The sequence below is a fragment of the Notolepis coatsorum genome (assembly GCF_963971535.1).
Source record: "Notolepis coatsorum genome assembly, chromosome: 4".
Lineage (NCBI taxonomy): Eukaryota > Metazoa > Chordata > Actinopteri > Aulopiformes > Paralepididae > Notolepis > Notolepis coatsorum.
In genome coordinates, this window is record NC_140168.1 from 162,353,970 (window position 1) to 162,375,731 (window position 21,762).

Below are 21,762 nucleotides of genomic sequence, written 5' to 3' on the forward strand. Positions count from 1 at the left end.
GTAGTACCATGTAGTACCCTGTACCCTAACTAAACTAGACAGATTAATCTAAAGGTCAGTCCCCGACCAGGTGAGATCAGGGTAGGTTGAAGGAGAGAGAGAAAAGATGAGTCTTAAGCAGGGATTTAAAAGCTTCGACAGAGCAGGCGCACCTGATGACGGCAGGTAATTTGTTCCACAGGTAGGGAGTGCGGTAGACAAAGGCTCTGTGGCCTGCGGATTTCTTTTTAACCCTAGGGATCGATAGAAGCCCCGCATTTTGTGAGCGCAGGGCACGAGCGGGCGAGTATCGGGAGATGAGATCGGATAGATGAGCGGTGCAAGCCCATTTAAAATTTTGTAGGTGAGGAGTAGCACTTTAAAGTCAGATCGGGCTTGGATAGGAAGCCAGTGTAGGGCGGACAAAACTGGTGTGATGTGATCAAATTTTCTAGTTCTAGTTAGTATCCATGCAGCCGCATTTTGCACGAGTTGAAGATTTTTGATGCTTGAATTAGGTAGGCCTGAAAAAAGTGCATTACAGTAATCCAGACGTGATGAGACAAAAGCATGAATCAGGGTTTCAGCATCAGCCAGAGTTAAAATGGGGCGAATTTTTGCGATATTACGAAGATGGAAGAATGCAATTTTGGTGACATTTTTTATATGTGCATTAAATGAGAGGGAGGAATCAAAAATGACTCAGAGGTTTTTTATGGTGGAGCTCTGGGATACATGACGGGTATCAAAGTTGAGGGAGATGTCCTGAAACAGGCCTCTGTGGTTTGGGGGGCCAACAATTAACATCTCAGTTTTATCTGCATTAAGGAGTAGAAAGTTTTGCGACATCCATTTTTTGACGGCTAGCAAGCAGGCCTCAAGGTTTTGTAGTTGGGAGGAATCATTTGTCTTAATAGGTATATATAATTGGGTGTCATCAGCGTAAAAATGAAAGTTTATGCCAAATTTGCGTATGATATCGCCGAGGGGTAGCATGTAAATCGAAAATAGCAAAGGGCCCAGGACAGAGCCTTGTGGGACACCACATTGCACTGGGAGGGTCTCAGATGTTAAATCATTATAGACAACGCAGTGTGTTCTATCAGTTAAATAGGATTTAAACCAAGCTAGGGCGAGACCCCGAATGCCAACATGATTCTCAAGCCGACCTAGAAGAATCGAGTGATCGATAGTGTCAAAGGCTGCACTGAGATCAAGCAATAAGAGCACAGAAGTGAGGTTTGAGTCAAGAGAGAGCAGTAAGTCATTTGTGACTTTGGTAACCGCCGTTTCGGTGGAGTGTAAGGCTCTAAAGCCAGATTGAAATGATTCATTAAGATTATTGTTTGATAAATGGTCAGTAAGTTGCGTTGCGACGATCCGTTCTAACACTTTGGATAGGAATGGAAGATTGGAGATAGGTCTGTAATCTTTCAAGATTAGAGGGTCGAGGTTCGGTTTTTTAAGTAGTGGTTTAATGACGGCTGATTTAAAGGCCAGGGGCACCACGCCAGTAGACAAGGAGGTGTTGAAGATATTGAGTAGGGCAGGGCCTAGAGTTGGGAAGAGTTTTTTGATGAGAGTTGCTGGGAGAGGGTCAAACAGACGGGTTGAGGGTTTAGCCGCGCCAACCAGTTTAGAGAGGGCACTAAGTGAGACGTTTTCAAGGCAGCATAGCGTATGGCTGGAATCAAAGTCAGGGGGAATGCCCGTCAGAGGTTGGGAGGGACTCTGATTGTTGAGTAAAGCAACAATTTCATCTCTAATGAGGTCAATTTTTTTGGTAAAAAATTTCATGAATTCGTTAGCTGAGAACGCATGGTTTAGGGGCACTTGGTTGTTTCTGCGTAAGTTTTGCAACTGTGTCAAACAGAAACTTTTTATTTTTGTTTTCATTTATGAGCCTGGAAAAATATGAGGTTTTGGCAAGTGAGAGTGCCTTTTTGTAGTTACGTAAACTATCATTCCAGGCGAGGCGGAATACTTCGAGTTTGGTCGAACGCCATTTATGTTCAAGTTTGCGACAAGCCTTTTTAAAGGAGCGCGTTTCCTCCGTAAACCAGGGAGTTAGTTTTTGCGGAGCACGTTTAATTTTAGGTTTAAGGGGAGCGACAATGTCGAGCGTGCTACGAAGAGCGGCATTAAGTTTGTCTGTAAAGAGATCAAGGGGGCCAGAGTAAGAGAGGAAGGGAGAGAGGGTGTCTGGTAGGCAGTTAACTAGAATTGGGACAGTTGAGGCGTTAATACGACGGCTCATGTAGGATTCTACACTGTCTGGGCGAGAAACCGTCAGATCAATTTGAAATTTGATGAGGTAGTGGTCTGAGAGAGCAGGAACATAGGGGGAGACGGTCAAATTTGACACAGTGAGACCGCGGGCTAGGACTAGGTCAAGGGTGTTCCCACCACTGAGTGGATTGGTCAACGATTTGAATGAGACCGACAGAGTCAATGATGTCGGTAAAAGCCTTATTTAGGGGATCTAGAGTTTTGTTGGAATGAATGTTAAAATCACCAACAATTAAAATGTTATCTGAGCGCATAACAAGCTCAGAGATGAAAGTTGAAAATTCATCTAGGAAGAGGGTGTAAGGGCCTGGGGGGCGGTATAGGACAGCCATTACAAAGGATGCAGTGGAGGTAGGAATCAGACCGCCACACTTTCTGTTGGGTGGAGAGGGATGCAACAGGAGCACCTCAAACGAGGAAAACTTACAGTTTGCGTCGGATGTAAAGTTATGCTTAGAGTCGTAAATTAGAGCAACTCCGCCTCCTTTTTTGGAGGTGCGTGCGATGTGGGAGCTACTAAAATTAGGGGGTGAGGCCTCGTTTAAGGGCAGAAAGTCATTAGGTTTAAGCCATGTCTCAGTGAGGCCCAATAGGTTGAGACTATGGTCTGTTATCAGTTCATTTACCAAAAGAGCTTTGGTTGGCAGAGAGCGGATGTTGATAAGGCCAACCTTCACACACTCTGTATACTTAGCAGCGCGGTTTTCAGCCATGCAGGTCGGTTTAATCGCAATTAAGTTGGCATGGTTTATCGCACAAGGACGAGCTGGGTAAAGCGGAGCGTAACGGGATATTCTAGTTTTGATTGGGTATACCGGTTTAAGGGTAGAGATAGAAAGAGAGGAGTGGGGAGCCTGGTGGAGGAGGGACCGAGCAAGAAAGGTATAAGGATTGGCAGGCTCCATCGGTTTAGCATGACTAGCAGGCTCGTTAAGAGCCTGCACCCTGGCATGCTTGTGGGGTGGCTGTCAGCCCGAAGCTATAATCTTGTCTATATATGCGAGATAAGAGAGAGGCGCCTTGCATGTTAGGATGCACGCCGTCCTTTCTCAGCAAGCCAGGGTGCCCCCAGAAAGAGGACCAGTTATCCACAAACCCTAAGCCCTGTTCTTTACAGTATTTTTCCAGCCATCGGTGTAGAGAAGCTGTCCTACTCAGGAACTCATCATCATGCCGGTTTACAGGCAGGGGGCCAGAGAAGATTACTCGATGCCGACTCATCTTTCTGGCGAGGTCAGAAAGCCTAACTATGTTGATCTTTGTGACCTCAGAGACTTTCATCCTACAGTCATTATTTCCGACGTGTATAACAATATGGTCGAATTTATCTTCAGTGGGTGGGATATGTGGGTTACCTTTTGCCTTGACTATGCTATTCGCCAGAAATCTCAGGTTGGCCTCAATGTCGGTAGCTCTGGCTCCCCCATAACATTTGATCTCGGCTGGCTTACCTAGCTTAATATGCCGGGTGATGGAGTCGCCAATCACAAGGACGGGAAGGAAAACTCCAAGTCTTTGTCTGTCTTAGTCGGTCGCCGGCGCTCTGCTGGCGCTTGGATAGGCTTCACTTAAATCCCTAATGAATATCGTCCCACACCTGTAGGGGGCTGGTCTCTGAGTGATTGGACTAATTACACAGGCTGCTCAAGTCCAACCCAATAGGGTGACGAGAGCCTGATTGATTCAGAGAACAAACAATTACCAAAATATACAATGGATTGACTACTAACTTACATTACTCAGCAAGATCACAGTGTAGTCAGCTCAGGTTTAGAGAAATGTGAGCAACAGGCAACTGTATTTAACACAGGCCTTGACTCTGAGTGATTGGACTAATTACACAGGCTGCTGTCAAGTCCAACCCAATAGGGTGAAGAGAGCCTGATTGATTCAGAGAACAAACAATTACCAAAATATACAATGGATTGACTACTAACTTACATTACTCAGCAAGATCACAGTGTAGTCAGCTCAGGTTTAGAGAAATGAGAGCAACAGGCAACTGTATTTAACACAGGCCTTGACTCTGAGTGATTGGACTAATTACACAGGCTGCTCAAGTCCAACCCAATAGGGTGAAGAGAGCCTGATTGATTCAGAGAACAAACAATTACCAAAATATACAATGGATTGACTACTAACTTACATTACTCAGCAAGATCACAGTGTAGTCAGCTCAGGTTTAGAGAAATGTGAGCAACAGGTCAGAAATAGTGTGTCTGTTACTAGGCTTGAGTAAATTGTAATGAACCAAAGAAGAATATCAATTATATTTAAAAAAAAAAAAATTATCTTTGACTGTGAATAACACCATGCTAAAATTGACCAGATCTGAAAAATCTTTATTTTTTTTTAGCGTTTATCGCTTTTTCTGGTCAAGCATGACCGACAGAAACAGGTTGAAATGGGATGTAGAGCAGGGGAAGACATTCTGAGAAATTACGGCGGGTCCGGGAATCGAACTTGTGTCCCCCAGATCCGTGACGAGCACGGTTTTCCCCGACGCAGAAATAGCGCAGAGATATGCGGTGAGCTACGGGAGCTCCCCCTGCCATCTTTTTTATAATGTAAATTTCTCCACCATTTTTCATCGTATTGCAACACAGTTTTTTTTGCAAGACGTTCACAGAAAGGTAGAGAAACTAACTGCATTCTGTTCTATGGCAATAACGTTCAGGTTTGTGGAAGATAATCCCAAAAAATAAGATAAATAAAAAAGTAAATCCAGAAGTCAGATGATTGACAGGGGCTGGTGTGAGCTGGGTAGGGTAGTTTTTCGAAATTCGAAAGCCCTGAGTCTCTTCCTTCAAAAGACTACACTCACTTTTGGCTGTGCCACTTCCTCCTGTCAATATGCGCCGTTTTCCGACTCAATGCCCTTAGATTTCTATAATCTTATATTTCACTAATAACAGTTAAAATAATTGGTAAACAAACGTAATGCTGAAAATATACACTTTTACTGTATATCTCGGGCTTAAGAGGTTAACTCTGTGAGGCCCAAATTAAAAAGACATTAGCAACTTCAGAGGCCAGAGGGTGGGACATATAAACACATTTACTATCAAATAGCATTGTGAGGCTGAACAACAGGACCAATTGACTATACATGTGCTTAACATTTTTTAAATAAACATTCTTTTTTTTAAATGGCTAAAAGTGATTTTGTAATTTTGCAACCGTGGGTCTCACAGGGTACATTTAACCCTGTGAGGCCCAAATAAAAAAGACATTAGCAACTTCAGAGGCCAGAGGGTGAGACCTATAAACACATGAAGGGTGCCGTGACTGAAAAAAAAGTTGAGAAACGCTGGTTGGTGTGGCTCTTTGTGGTACCACAGTAATTTTTGTAACTCTTAGTCTCTGACTGGTTGGCCACCCCTGGTATACAGTGTTTTTTGGTTTAGAATGTGTCTTATCTTGCATAAAACACCAACACTCCGTGCCAATTTAGTAGGGGTGGACGGTATAAACGGTATACGGTATAAACGGTATGAATTTGCTCTACGGTATGGATTTTGAGTATACCGTGTAACCGGTAGTGCAGCTCTAAAATAGCAATGACGTCATGTAACCACAGCGCCACTATTTCACTCGCATTTGCCCCTAAAAATAGATAGAATTAGTCATAGATAATAGATATGTGCGAACTGGAAAAAGTTATTTAGGAGGCTTCGCGCAGTGGGCGTGCCAGCCCCTACCGCACGCATGTAAACACAGGTCTAGTAGTCTAGTGGGACGGGACACGGGAGCTGTCGGCGTCTCCCTGAGCTAACGTTAGCTTAGCTACCGTTACAAAATGACCCAGTCAACTATTCACTTTTAGTTTAATACATGATGGGGCATTGTCTAACCGAACGGTATCTAGTCGGCCAGCTACCGATAGCTCCTGACATCAACAAACGCTCCACAAAGTCTAGTACTAGAGACGTGTATGCTACCTGTTAGCTCACGTTAACGCAAGTTAGTTCACCGTTCAAAACGAAATGTCCCATTGAACTAAAGAATTCACTGAGGCGTTGTATTAAAGTTATATATGCAGTAGCTACAGATAGCTCATGATATCAATGTCTTATAACACTGATTTGATGCGTATTCGAGCTGAGGGCTTGCTAACGTTATAATACCAATACAATAGGGTCCAGGTGCAGCGCCGGAGAATCCTGGCCGTAGCTCTGCTCGAGGCTACTCGAGTATAGGTCCAGGTACAGCTCCGGGGAATCCTGGCCGTAGCTGGAGGCTACTAGAGTACACACAGACAGTGGAGCTTGTTGCGTGGTGGCGATGTCTCGCAGATAATACCAGTACAAGTCTAATTATATAATATATATATTTTATAAAAAAAAAAAAATTATATAAAATAAAAAATTTTTTTTATCAAAAACGATGATACCGTGATATATACCGTTACCGTCTATGCTTCAAATTATACCGTGATATAAATTTTAGACCATACCGTCCACCCCTACAATTTAGTCCTGACATATTTGATATGAGGTTGTGGTCTATTATCACACCCAGAAATGTATTCTCAAATACCCTCTCCAGTTTAATACTATCAATCATTAGTTCAACCGGTGTATTTACTTGTATATCACGTTTACCAAATATCATGAATTTGTTTATTTTTTTTTTATATTTAATGATAATTTATTTACATCAAACCACACTTTCAATATGATTACAGAATGTCAGGCCTAGAAATTACCTTATTGTGGTCAAGTCGCACATCTATGGATCGGGCCAAATCTCCCCTTTCCAATGGCAGAGTTCAATCTGGATTTAGTATCACCAGGCGTGCAGCAAAAAACGGGAATGAAATCTACTGTAAGTACAGTTACTTTTTTATAATGTAAATTTCTCATTTTTCATCAGATTGCAACGCTGTTTTTTGTGCTAGACGTTCACAGAAAGGTAGAGAAACTAACTGCGTTCTGTTTTATGGCAATAACGTTCAGGTTTGTGGGAGATGATCCCAAAAAATAACAAATAAAAAAGTAAATCCAGAAGTCAGATTATTGACAGGGGCTGGCATGAGCTGGGTAGTGTAGTTTTTCGAAATTTGAAAGCCCTCTGTCTCTTCCTTAAAAAAAGACTACACTCACTTTTGGCTTACCATCTTCTCCAGAGAGAGACAAGAAAATGGATACCAGTTTCCTCTCTGTGCGTTCCGTAGAAAGCTATCTGGCTGCATGTTAGCCTAGCTTAGCACAATGAATGGAAGGAGACAGAATGGTTAGCCTAGGCATTGTCCAACTAACACCTCTCCCGAAGGCTCTACTGAACGCACAGACAGGAAACTGGTATCTATCTTCTTATAAATTACTAGGGCTGACCCCTATTAATCGATTAGTCGACTAATCGGTCGAAAGGAGCCGTAGTCGACTGGCCAACCTCTTAGTCGAATATAATAAAAAGAATTAAAAAATAATATAATTTATTTTTATTTAAAAAAATGTATCATTCTTTCCAAAAGAAAAGAGGCCTAGAAGCGTGGCTAACGCTAATGGCACGCATACCAGAGGCTAACTGCCTACGAAAACAGGCACAGAGGCACTGAAAGAGGATTTTACCCATCTAATGAACACACTAGACTAGACAAATATCAAGATGTATCCATCAGTGGACCAAATTTTTTTTTTAATATTATACTTTAAAGTCGACCAATAGTCAACTAACGGCAAATTTTGCCCAATCCTAGTCGACCATCCAAATCCTTAGTCGGGGACAGCCCTATAAATTACCTTCTTATGGCCAAGTCATACATCTATGGGCATGTATCTAATGGCAGAGTTCAATCTGGATTTAGTATTACCAGGCGCCCCTGACAGGGCAGCAAAGACTGAATGAAATCTACTGTAAGTACAGTAACTGGCGCCGCCATTTTTCATCCAATTGAGATGCGTTTTTTGCTAGACGTTGACAGAAAGGTAAATAAACAAACTACATTCTATTTTATGGCAATATCGTTCAAGTTTGTTCTACCCATGAGATATTATCACGTTTTCATACATTTTCACGTTAGAAGTCATAAGTTTGACAGCATCTGGTGTGAACTAGGAAGTGTAGTTTTATGAAATTTGAAAGCCCTGGGTCTCCTTCTCTCTTAGGACTACAAACAAAATGGCGGCAGCACTTGCCCGCGCCAATATCAACCGGTTTCGGATGGAATGCACAGACAATTCTTTAAACTCATATTTCACTTAAAATACTTAACCTCTTAAGCCCGGAGCCCTATTTTCTGAAAATCCGCCTAAAATACATACCTAAGTAAATGTTCTCTAATCTCAGACGCTTCTATCTCTGTTATGTTCTCTCCTCTCAGACGCTTCTATCTCTGTTATGTTCTCTCCTCATACGCTTCTATCTCTGTTATGTTCTCTCCTCTCAGACGCTTCTATCTCTGTTATGTTCTCTCCTCTCAGACGCTTCTATCTCTGTTATGTTCTCTCCTCTCAGACGCTTCTATCTATGTTCTCTCCTCTCAGACGCTTCTATCTCTATGTTCTCTCCTCTCAGACGCTTCTATCTCTGTTATGTTCTCTCTTCTCAGACGCTTCTATCTCTGTTATGTTCTCTCCTCTCAGACGCTTCTATCTCTATGTTCTCTCCTCTCAGACGCTTCTATCTCTGTGTTATGTTCCCTCCTCTCAGACGCTCCCTCAGAAAGACCACCTGCAGAACAAAGCCTCACCTGCGATGGTGAAGGACGACGTATGCCACCTAACCTCCTCCTCTTCCTCCTTCGCCACGGCGAGCCCCTGGTCCGCTGCTCGCAGGAGTCCCGCACGAGGTCTCGCCCAAGACGCTCAGCTCTTGCTGCATCTCTATGACTAACGCACTCCATGCTGTAAGGGACACACAACAGGAAATGTGTGTGACAGGCTCTAAATAATGGTACTATAATGGCAAGAGAACTTTCTTACTATGTCGCAAATAACGGCAACTAGTTTAGCCATTTATAAATATGCAGGTTTGGTTCAGTATTTCACTGAGGGTTTTTGTGATACATTTTATGATATTTAACCATAGTTTCTAAATGACAAACACTTGTGGAGTGATGTGAAATTGTTACAGTTTTATTTTCTTCTTTTGCACTAGCGAAAACGCTATAAATATCCTGTGACTAGGGATGCCACAATCAGGACATTTCCCCATAGTTAATAAACTCATGGCAACAGCGCTAAAACCGGTGACACTAGACATTTTACAAAATGATCGATATCTGTAGAGCGCTTACTTTGATCTTTAACGTTATGCAGCTGCTATGCTTGCTGCGGTAGTCTGTTGTAGGGCTGGGCGATATGGCCAAAAACGTTATCGCGATAAAATAATAAAATAATTTTCAAGTTTTCAAGTTTCAAGTTTCTTTAATAGTTGTCATACAGAAGTACAGAATACTTTTATACAAAATGCTTCTTACTGTTACGCTCCAGAGACTGTGCAAGACAAGATAAGTATGAAATAAAATAACATAGTATAGCATGTAAATTTGAAGTAAAAAAAAATGAGGTCAGTGTTCAGTATAGACATATGTACAATGTTCGATGCAGAATAGACGTAACTGAGTTACCATATAATATACAACACTATGCAGTGTACTAATATACAATACTATATAGTGCAAGGCAGAAATGGGATGAGGTGCAATTTAGGTACACTTTACAGTAGGTGTACGCATATACTATCGATAATCTAGCGTTTATTTGAAAACGAAATAGGCCGAAAAATGACAATGTTCTAGAATATTACAGTACAGGGCGTTTATCACAGATTCTTTTCCCCCCCTTGAAAACGAGGGCTTTTCAAAATGCTATAAAACGGAAATGAACCGATAAAAAAACAATCCGCTTTGACAATGTTGACTGGAAAATGAGTCATTGATAAGCGACGGGCAGATTAGACACATAGCCATAATTTAAAACATAGATTAGGCGATATTAACACTTTGAGCGCCACGCCTGGTTTTCCTTTTTACCGGCTGAATGCCACCATCGGCGCCAATGTTAACGTTAATATCGCCTAATCTATGTTTTAAATTATTAAGACTATGTGTCTAATCTGCCCATCGCATTATCAAAGACTATTTTCCAGTCAGTGCTGTCAAGGCAGATTGTTTTTTTATCGCGTCGTTTCCGTTTCAGAGCAGTTAGAAAAGCCCCCGTTTTGATATAAAAACAGCTCATTCTGGAGCATTCTATGAAAATCGTCTTTTAGTGGAATATTCCACAACGTTGATATTCGTCTGCCTTTTTATGAATCGTTTTCAAATAAACGCTAGATGATCAATATTATACGTGCACGCAAGCACATTACGGCCGCGTACGGATAATCGCCTCGTTGATTTCCTCTCGGACTTTTACAGTGAAACCGAAAGAAGACATTTCACAAAACAGCCTATATCTTCATCAAACTTACTCTGATTATCCTAACACTGATAACATAGAGTCCTTACCTGACATCAGATGGTATCCAACTGGTATATTCCAATTCCTGATCACCAATCGAAAAAATCGATACGTGTATGTATCCAACGCGATACTGTAGAACTCCATGATCAGCAAGGATCTGAGGTTCCAGAATGAACTGTGGTAACCCCGGCTGGATCAGTGAACTGGAAAATGTGGAGTACCGGATTTTTTTCCCCTTCATTTTAATTGAGTCCATTCCAAAATCACTTATGTCATCTGGGAGACGACAGGGGGCGCTTTTTTCCACAGTGATCGCCGGCGCCGCTCGGCTATACTCGGGTAGGCTCGGGTGATGCAATAATTTTTCAGATCGCTAAAAAAAAAAAATCCGAGAAATCTCGTGAGTGGCATTCAACGTCACTATTAAAAACCAGAGATATCTCGTGAGTGGCACTCAAAGTGTTAATGCTAACATTAAAGTGGATGGTGGGCATTCAAGCACTAAATGTGCGCCCCCTGCTGGGCACTGAAAGTGTTAACACTTTGACTGCCCATCACAAGTTTTCTCGGGTTTACCCCCCGCTGGTTGAAGGCCCATCACGAGAATTCTCGTATTTTCTCGTTTTTTTTTTATTAGCAATCTGAAATCATATTTCATCAACCAAGTCTACTGTTGGAAAATCAACCACTCCAGGCGCTCAGATGTGAAAAAAGCGCCCCCTAAGGTAATTCACCCTTTTGGATTGAACTCAATGAAAATGAATTGGAAAAAAAAAACGGAATCCACTATCGATAATCTAGCGTTTATTTTAAAACTATTCATAAATAGGCCGAAAAATGACAACGTTCTAGAATATTCCAGTAAAGGGCGATTATCATAGAATGTCTTCTTTTTTCCGTGAAATCGAGTGCTTTTCAAAATGCTAGAAAACGAAAATGAACCGATAAAAAAACAATCTGCTTTGACAATGTTGACTGGAAAATGAGTCTTTGATAAGCGACGGGCAGATTAGACACATAGCCATAATTTAAAACATAGATTAGGCGATATTAACGCTAACATTGAAGTGGTGCTGGGCATTCAAGGGGGTAAAATGGAATTAAGCTTGGGCAATCAAAGTGTTAAGGGGATGCAGACCAGAGAAATACTTTTGTCTTGTTTACATCAGGGTCCCCCATTTTCAATTCATAATGAATTGTAAGTAAGGGTGCAACTTGCTCCGTGCAATCCATTCTTTGTGGATCTAGCCCACAGAGGTTGAAAAAATTTCATACGAAAGAGGTGAAATGCTCAAATAATTTGATAATGATGTCATTAGAGCAGGCAAGAAATGGTACACAGACACTGACAGCAGAGCTGGGGACATACAGTAGACAGGAACAGACTGGCAGAGACAGGGAGTCTCAGGTATGTTTGTTGAGTTTTTGTTTGGCAACATTATGAAATGTTAGCAATTTCTTTGACTTGTAAAATATGGACATCTTTTTATTTAATTTATTTAACCTTTATTTACCCAGGCAAGCAATTAAGAATAAATTCTTAACATGTATTTGAACATAATTGGACAATGCCATGGATTGTTGCCACTCTCAAACTTAAACTGGTGACTGAACCACGATTTGTTTAAACAGTCAACATAACATATCAAAGTGCTTGACTTAATCATAACATATATCAAAGTGCTTGACTTAAACTTAAAAGTCTCTTCTAACATAGAAAATAACTCTGTTCCTCAATATACATTTAACATATTACAACGTAGGCTATGTGTTACAGCACTACTTTTGGTGTGTCCCCCAGGAATTGCTCTTGGGAAAATGTAATGTAATTGTCCCCGACGGCCCTGCTGTGAGTCGTGATTTTTTTCTGAAGACACTCTCTGATTGGCTAGCCCGCGTACAGCGAAGACCTAACCATAACTCTAAGCATAACCCACTTCGAAAGAGGGCCAAAGCATAACCACTTTGAAGCAGAGAATATATATGTACATTTCTATCCCAGAGTATAGTTAATTTACTCATACAGTATGTACATCCTCTGGCCTGTTTGTAGCGCACAGTGCAATACTCCAATTCAGCCATTGGGTGGGTGGCGCGCGGCCCTGAGAGCGCCGCTTGCATTGCTCTGCGGTCCTGCAGCTATATACTATGGTCGGGGAAGCGCTTTGCGACCGATCAAAATGAGATTAGATTAATGTATTGTCATCATATATAGTACAGCTCGTGGTGCACCTGCCGCAGCGCGCGCGCACACACACGCAGTACTGTATAGCCTACGCGCGTAATGAATGAACGCAGTATAGGCTTATATTATTCTAATGACTTGTTTATTTAGGAGAGCAGCAAAGATACATGCGCTGCCCGCCACGTAGACCGTAGTACAGTCCACCATGCAGTCCGCTCACGGTACGCCCGACTCTGGCGGCCTTAACACTTTCAGTGCCAGCCATAACGTTGATTAATGTCCTTGGATGCCGCCATCCACTTCAATGATAGCGCTCTAAACGCATAATCTATGTTTTAAATTATGTGTCCAATCTGCCCGTCGCTTATCAATGACTTGTTTGCAGTCAACAGTCGAAACGGATTGTTTTTTAATCTGTTCATATCCTTTTTATAGCATTTCGAAAAGCTATCGTTCTCTCGAAAATTTCAGGAAAATAGAAAGATTCCCTCATAAACGGCATTTATTGGAATATTCTCGAATACACTTGACACGTTGTCATTTGTCGGCCTATTTATGAATCGTTTTCAAATAAACGCTAGATTATCGATAGTATACGTGTACTTATGCACGCTAGAGAAGCGAGCTGAAAAATCTATTCTCATTTCCTCAACATCACACACACACACACATATACACATACGGGACACGCTGTTATCTCAGTGAATACAGCTCTGATTATCCTAAAACTGGTAACATAGACTCCTTACCTTAGATCAGATGTTCTCCAAAAAGATTATTCCAATTCCTGATCGCCATTCCAAATATCGATCGCGGTTATTGATATCGATTATTGGCTGTAAATATATATTCCACGCTGCTTTCCAACTCGCGATCACTTCCCTCATCATCAGATCCCTCGCCAGCATAATGGAGCCAGTTGGCTCCCCCCACACAGATCCACCAGTATAATCGAATGGTCTGCAGTTACACAGGGATAGACGATAGGGGGCGGTATTTTCCCATCGGAGCTCCTAGAGGGGCTGCTGTACCAACGGGAGACTCGGTTGATGAAATATTAATTCAGATCGCTAATAAAAAAGAAAAAACAACAATTTGCATCGTCGGCACTCAACGGGGGCATGAAAAGACACGTCGCTGGCACTCAAAGTGTTAATGTGTACTGTACGTTACTGTATGTAGGGCAGAGCATATATATAGTATCTACTAAATCCTAATGAAACAAGTAATTAGAATAATATAAGCCTACTGTTCATTCATTAGACATGTAGGCTATGTGTGTGCACACACAACAAGACTTATGGAATATTAATGCAGTCTATTTCCACGCGATTAGCTTTAGTTCTTATTCATTTATTTATCCACTGTCATTTCAGTGTTGGTGTACAGTAGGCTATATAGTGTATTTCAATATCAGTTTGATTGATTAATGATATATTTGAAGGAATGCAGGTTTATAGACTCCGAGTCAACCAACTGGCTTTTATAAGGAACTGGGTGTACGTGAAAATGATTTTAAATTGACTGAAGTAACTACTGAAGAGGTTATGAAAAAGCTCAGTATGCTGCAGCCAACAAAAGCCACAGGCCATGACAATATTCCCACCAGATTTCTCAGAGACTCTGCTTCCATCATAGCTCCCATTGTAGCCCATATCACCAACCTCTCCATCAACCAGGGTCACATCCTGCAAGAACTCAAGCTTGCTAGGGTAACCCCTCTATTTAAAAAAGGAAACAAACTAGATCCAGGTAACTACCGCCCCGTTTCTATCCTTTGTTCCATATCAAAGGTAATTGAGAGGCTGGTATATGAGCAGATAGACAACTACCTGACTGAACATAGACTATTGTACCAGTTCCAATCAGGTTTCAGAAAATCACACTCCACTGACACCTGTTTACTGTACCTGACAGATTATATGAAACGGGAGATGGACAAGGGGAACTACTGCGGGATGGTAATGTTGGACCTGCAAAAGGCGTTTGACACGGTCAACCACTCCATCCTACTAGAAAAATTGAGAGCGATAGGCTTTGATAGCAAGTCAGCCAAATGGGTCAAGTCCTACCTGGAGGGAAGAGAACAGGTGGTAGACATCAATGGCACCTTGTCCTCGTCCCTTCCAGTGACATGTGGGGTCCCCCAAGGAAGCATTTTGGGACCTCAACTGTTTTTAATATATATTAATGACATGAAATCGGCATGCGATTGCAACCTGTTCCTGTTTGCTGACGACTCGGCACTCCTGGTCTCAGACAGGGATAAGTCTAAAGTGGAAAGTGTCCTGAGCAGTGAAATGAAAAAGATCTGCTCCTGGCTCAGTGACAATAAATTGTCTCTACATCTGGGAAAAACAGAGGCCATACTCTTTGGGTCAAACGCCAACCTAAAGAAATCCCAGGGTTTTAAAATTAGAGTAGGTGAAAAAATTATTGAGGATAAAGAGGAGGTCACCTACCTGGGCTTTATTTTAAATAAAAAACTTTCTAACGAAAAAATGGCACAAAAAGTTATTACTAAGGTCAATCAAAAAACCAAATTTTTATTTAGAATTTCCTCGTTCATAAATAAAAACGCTCTGAGGACCCTAGCTGGAGCCCTCATCCAATGTCACTTTGACTATGCTTGCACTTCATGGTACAGCAACATATCAAAACAAATGAAGACAAAGCTCCAGACCTCCCAAGACAAACTAGTGAGACTCCTGCACAACCTTCACTTTAGGACTCACCTAACGCCAGCCCACTTTAGCAGGCTGGGATGGCTTAGGGTTGAAGAAAGGGTACACCAGCTTAAAATGCTACTGGTTTTTAAAGTACTAAAAGAAACGGTCCCCAAGTACCTAGTAAATTATTTTAATAAAGTAGGAGATGTCCACAAACACGCCACAAGAGGAAGCCCCACGGACCTGGTCCCGCCGAGAGTCAGGACATGCATGGGGAAAGATGCATTTTTTTACTCGGCTACGGTAATGTGGAATGCCCTGCCAACATTTATAAAACTCCTGAACTCCCCTCTCGGATTTAAATCCGCCCTAAAAACATGGCTCAGCAGCAACTCAAATTGGTCTTAAAATGTTTTTTGTATCTCTTTTATCATAACTTGGCTTTTATTTCTTTTATCATGAGTTGCTTTTAAGGGTTTGCGGATTTTCTTTTAACATTAGTTAACTGTATGAGTTGTCAGGTTAGGTGTTTTTATAAAAAAAAATTGAATGTGTCCTGTCAGTGTACATGTCCATTTGTGTTTCTGTGCCTTTTTATGTTCCATGTATGGACCACAATGGAAACAAGCCTTGGCTTTATTGTGTTTTATCCATTTTTGACCAGCGTTATTGACACTGTTATTGTCTTGTCTTTTAAAATGTTTTTTTGTCATACGATTTGTGTCAAAATAAAGTATTCAGTCAAAAAAATAGCTATATCACCCAAAGGTAGGCCTATGTCCCATTGTATACCAATCAATGGGATATATTGCATGTTGACCTGCATTCTTTCAAATGTATAATTAATCATTAAAACAGATATGTAATAAATAAGAAATACAAATTCCACAGAAGGCATTAAATAATTATTATTTTCAATCATTTCACAATAATTGCATAGTGTTTGAATATCTGAGTAATTAAAGTAATTATACATTTGTCCAAAATAGCTGGTTCAGACAGATATGGTTAATCCAGCTGCCCTGTGATCAGATGAATCCATATTTATTTTTCCGACATCAAATGCGTAATTTCTTATCGTACAAAGTCATATTTATTTTAATTATGATTAATTATGATTAAGTAATTAATTCCAATGAGGCCTGTAGCGTTGACATGAAGGAATCACTATGATTCCTCCCAAATAAAGCCATTAAGAACATGGAGAAGAACACAGTCTGTCAAGTTAATAACATTTTCAATCAGTCAATCAATCATAAGTGTGCTCCTCAGCACTCTTAAATTCTGCTCTCAGCCACGGCCAAATCCGATCTCAGGAAAATTTGGGGAATCGCGCTACTAGCCCTAATATGTCTTAAATTGACAGAAATTTGCCTGAGAGCAAATTTTTTGTCGTAAATCCGTTCAGGAATGAGACCTTTGGAAATTTGCCTTTTGGCAAAAATTGGGTCCATTTACATTTGTAAAATGTTTTATTAATGTACACTGTCCCCCTTGAACAAATAAAGTAAACCTAAACCTAACCTAGACCCAATGTCTACCAAATGTAGTGCCCAGTTTCTAAATGTTTTTGTCTCTTGTGGGGTAGCCAGGCAGGGATGGAAATTGTTCATTTTAAATGTGTGTGTTCAATACAAGGAAAGAAAGCCGTGCTGAAAAATTTGATTATTTTCTTTCCAAAAAAAACATGTTCCAGATATTCAAAGAAATCAAGTGTTGAAAAGATACATAATGTCCCCTTTAAACTTTTTTTTAACCTCTAAACTTTACTACTCTAGAATTATGCATGATTATAGTCAACAACAAACATCCCAGTTGCAGAGTAAAGTGACCCATTGAGGCTTCTGTCCCTCATTAGTTAGAATACATTTAATGAGGTACGCAAAGACAAAATTGCAGTGCATGTTGTTTTATGGTAAAGGAGAAGATTACCAAGGCGCTGAGATACTGCATTAGCTGGATTTCTGGACATTACCAGGGCGCTGAGGTGTTAGCGGATTATCTGGACATTACCAGGGCGCTGAGGTGTTAGCTGGGTATCTGGACATTATCACAGCGCTGTGTTAGCTGGCTATCTGAACATTACCAGGGCGCTGAGTGTTAGCTGGGTATCTACTGCGTAGGCTACCCGTACATGTCCGCTTCCATTCATTGTGCTACACTAACAAGCAGCCAGATGACTTTCTACTAAACGCACAGCGAGAAAACTGGTATCTATTTGTCTCTCTCTGGAGAAGACGATAAGCAAATTTCCCAAAATGTTAGCATGTTCCTTTAAGGAGTTGAATATTTATCTGTGGAATTTATTGAATATGGCTTATTACTAGGTCTACAGAAGAGTAATTTGTTCTGCACTTTGTTTGAATTGTTTTACCACTCTAGAAGAATATCATCAATAAACAACTTTTAAATAACACATTTAAACACTGTGCCCTTGTTAATTGGAAAAATGGGGTTAATATACAGTACTTGTATCTCTACTCACCAACTACATGCAGATGTTTTTGGAAAAGTTATTTCAGTTTATATAACGTGTTTCAGTGCACTTTTAAATATACATTTTCTCTGTAATACAGTACATTTCCTGCTTGGATGTAATGGCTTCAGTGACAAATACAATACATATATCCTTCAACACACAGAAATCCAAGCCACCCCTACAAAAACTGGACATTGAAAGACGGTTAAAAAGATGGCTCTGTTGATCCGATTCACTCTTTCGGTTCTATCAGGGCATCGTCTCGCAAGGGGCTGAAGGCATCGATCTCCTTCACGAGCCGCTCAGCGATGGCCTTGTTGTTGGCAGCCACCACTCTCCTGGACATGAGGTTTAACGGTCCTCCTGAAACCAAAGGAAGCAAAAGGAAAAACACCTATGATTTCTTGACAGAGTTGGGACAGTTTACTTTATAATAATATAACCCATTAGATGCACACTGCTTAAAAAGGAACACTGCAACAATATGGGAAATGCATGTACCGTCTTCTCCAGAGTCAGACAAAAAGATGGATGCCAATTTCCTCAGTTTTTTTCCTGGTCATATCCATTTTAGTCCGATTTTTAACCCCTAAAGAGTCGGATTCTAACCTGCTGGCTTTAGTAAATGACCATGTCTTAGCACATGTCCGTGTACTCACTCTGTAGCTGATAAACTGCTAATAATCTTTGTCTAGTAAAGAAAATTTTAAAGCGAAAAGCATTATTTTCATGGTCATTTCTTCCATACCTTCCACGTCCATGAGGACACCCCCAGCCTCTGTGACGATGACGGCCCCCGCTGCGATGTCCCAACAGTGGATCCCGATCTCGTAGTAGGCCTCCACGCACCCCGAGGCCACCAAGCACATGTTGGTGGCGGCTGTGCCTACCCCTCGCATCCTACAGTAGGGAGGGGGAATAGAATTGATCTACATCCATCTATCATCCATAGCAACACTATATCACTGACATCCTGTTGGGGGATCCCCTTTGAACAGTCCATCTGAGGTTTCTCTCCTCCACGCCGCCTGTGGTGCTTTTTTCCCCTTCCTATTGCTAGGTTTTTAGTGAGTCGTTCCTTATCTTCATTGGGGAAAGTGTCGCATATTTGGATTTCATGTAGGTTTTTGTTTATCTATTGTGATGTTTCTTCTTGACTTGTACAGCCCATGGGGGCAATTCCATTTGATCTCGGGCTATACAAATACATTTAATTTGATATGATACATGTATGTAGTAGACACTGTATTTGGCTGTTTGATTGTCTTGAGAACTGTAGGTTTCTGTGTAGCATAGTAAGATTATTGGACCTCATTCTCTGAACAATTCCTGAATTGTTTCTTACCTGGGATTTGTTCTTAACTAAGAACAGGATTTAAGAATGCAGAAAAGCAGTCGTAGACAGGCCAGATTGGAGTGTGCCTGTTTTCTTAAGGGCTTAATTTGTGAGAAATCATTGGTGATTGCATTCACATCGATAATTCTTTCATTTTTTTTTTTTTATTTTTTTTTTAGGGTCTGGAGAAACATTCATCTTACTGGTATGATGCATGTAACAAATAAAACCTTGAACATGCACGTGGACTTGAACATCAATCATGTCATCCAATAATCAGTGATCAATCACGCTATTTAAAAGGGCCAAGTCTGCACCCTACACACACATCCACTGCTACTGGAAGATATTGCTAATCATGCGCTGAGGAGGGAGCGGAGAGCGATGAGTACCTAGTGGGACGCTTCAGGCTACCAAGACCTGTCCTAACGGAGCTGTGCAATACCCTGGAGCCAGCACTGAGGAGCCGGACCAGACACTCAAACCCTGTGCCACCACACGTCTAGCTAGGAGAGCCAGGAGACAGGGTGGGCACATTGCAGCCATCCATCAGCCTCGGCCTCCAGCGAGTCATGGATCGATGGAATCCTATAGGGCTGACCTCAACTAGTCGATCGAAAGGAGACGTAGTCGAATGCCAATCTCTCAGCCGAATGCAAAAAAAAAAGCAATAATTTGGATCATTCTTTCCAAAAGCAAAGAGGCCTAGAAGCGTGGCTAACGCTAATGGCGCCCATACCGGAGAGGCTAACTACGGATTTCACCCGTCTAATGAACAAACTAGACAAATATCAAGAGGTATCCATCAGTGGACGGATTGCATGCTTTCGCAGAGGACAATAAGCGTTCAGTCGACTCCTTCAGACATTAAGCACCCCCACAGCACAAATGGAATGATCCAAAAATAATAATATTTTGGCCAATCAAAGTCGACAATACAAAACTATACAGGCCTAGAATCATAACTGGCCACACAATACATTAAATCCCATATACTGAACAACAACAGTCGAGAGGATTCCATGCCATTGCTGGTCTACCCATCACCATCGGCGCAATTGACTGCACGCACGTGCGCATCAAGGCACCCTCCCCAGATGAGTTTCCATATCTCAACAGGACCACTCCATCAACGTTCAAGTCACCTGCTCAACGTGGTCTCCCTCTTCCCAGGAGGTGCACATGACTCCTGCATCTTACAGAACAGCTCTGTGGGTGTGCACCTCGAGCAAGGAGACGATTGAGACGTGTGGCTAATACCGTACCTAAGTATCTGTGCGTAATGAATAGTTCCAGCAACAGTAGGCTTTTGTTCTTCTAATAACTTGTTTTATTAGGAGATTGCGGATATGCGCTGGCCGCCTGGTTGATGACCCCACTGACCAACCCCCTGACAGAGCAGGGGGTGGCCTACAATGAGAGCCACACGCACTCGTTCCACCGTCGAGCGCAGCTTCAGACTGCTGAAAAGACGCTGGGTGTGTTTCGACGCAGCAGCTGACACACCTCAGACAACGCTGAGGCCGCTGTTCCTCCTCCAGTGGCCAGCATCTCTCTCCTGTGTTTTGCAATTCTTTTTTTGGACTCTTGATTTTATATGAGCCCATTTCGTTTTCACTTCAGCCACTGTGTGCCCCTCTCCTGACACCATTATCTGGTCCTATATGCTGCTTTTTTGGGTGACCTTGTACCCGTATTGACTACTCCTCACAACAGTTAGGTCTGCATTTACTGGCCGGTGCACCACCGGTGTTCGCTATATGGGTTTCCCATTAATTACCTAGACTGTGGCGGCTCCCTAATTAGTCCCGCCACAGTTGTAATAAAAAAAAATTAAATTAAATCTTTTTATTCTTTTTTACTATTTTTTTTTAAATATAAAGTTTGCCAATAGGGATGTATCAGTAGTATTGGCAGTGGCAGTAGTCGTAATAGTAATCCACTATTTCTTTATTTTCTAAAAAATAAACCAGTTCAACACAGGTAACTACTTTTGCTTCATTTCTTTGATGGCTCTAGTCCAGTGGTTCCCAAACCTCTCCTCGAGACACCCCAGCCGCTCCATGTATTTGTTAAATTCCACCACCAGCACACATTGATTCAACTAATAAAGGGCTAGTTAAGTTGAATCAGGTGTGCTGGTGGTGGAATTTAACAAATACATTGAACGGCTGGGGTGCTTCGAGGAGAGGATTGGGAAGCTCTAGTAGATTTTGTGTTTTGAGCACAAAGTTCATCATAGATCTAGCCTCTTTATTTTGCTCTCAAAGTGCACCAGATTGATGCATTTAGCTTTAAAATGTACAAAAAACAAATAGTTCCGGGGGGGTGCCCCCGGACACGGCTAGAGGGTGGGAGGTTCACCCCCCATAGTCTCTGAAAATCCTGTGGGAAACACATACACCATATGTAAC

The 21,762-nt window shown here is 41.6% G+C and overlaps 2 protein-coding genes across 7 annotated transcripts in view; one reads left to right on the forward strand and one right to left on the reverse strand.

The window, feature by feature from the left end:
- Nucleotides 1-9,909, forward strand: part of LOC311227026 (E3 ubiquitin-protein ligase RNF31) — a 155,680-nt gene extending 145,771 nt beyond the window's left edge. For all 6 annotated transcript variants that reach the window (XM_084312528.1, XM_084312530.1, XM_084312533.1 and 3 more), the window contains one exon: nt 8,923-9,909. In XM_084312528.1, the coding sequence (XP_084168654.1) occupies nt 8,923-9,105 (183 nt within the window). In that variant the 3' untranslated portion in view covers nt 9,106-9,909. The remainder of the gene's footprint in view (nt 1-8,922) is intronic.
- A 1,122-nt stretch (nt 9,910-11,031) lies between these two features.
- impa1 (inositol monophosphatase 1) overlaps nt 11,032-21,762 on the reverse strand; it is a 30,375-nt gene continuing 19,644 nt past the window's right edge. The window contains exons 8-9 of the mRNA XM_084313051.1: nt 18,761-18,912; nt 11,032-18,375 (exon numbers count right to left, since the gene is read on the reverse strand). Coding sequence (XP_084169177.1) covers nt 18,245-18,375; nt 18,761-18,912 — 283 coding nt within the window. The 3' untranslated portion in view covers nt 11,032-18,244. The remainder of the gene's footprint in view (nt 18,376-18,760; nt 18,913-21,762) is intronic.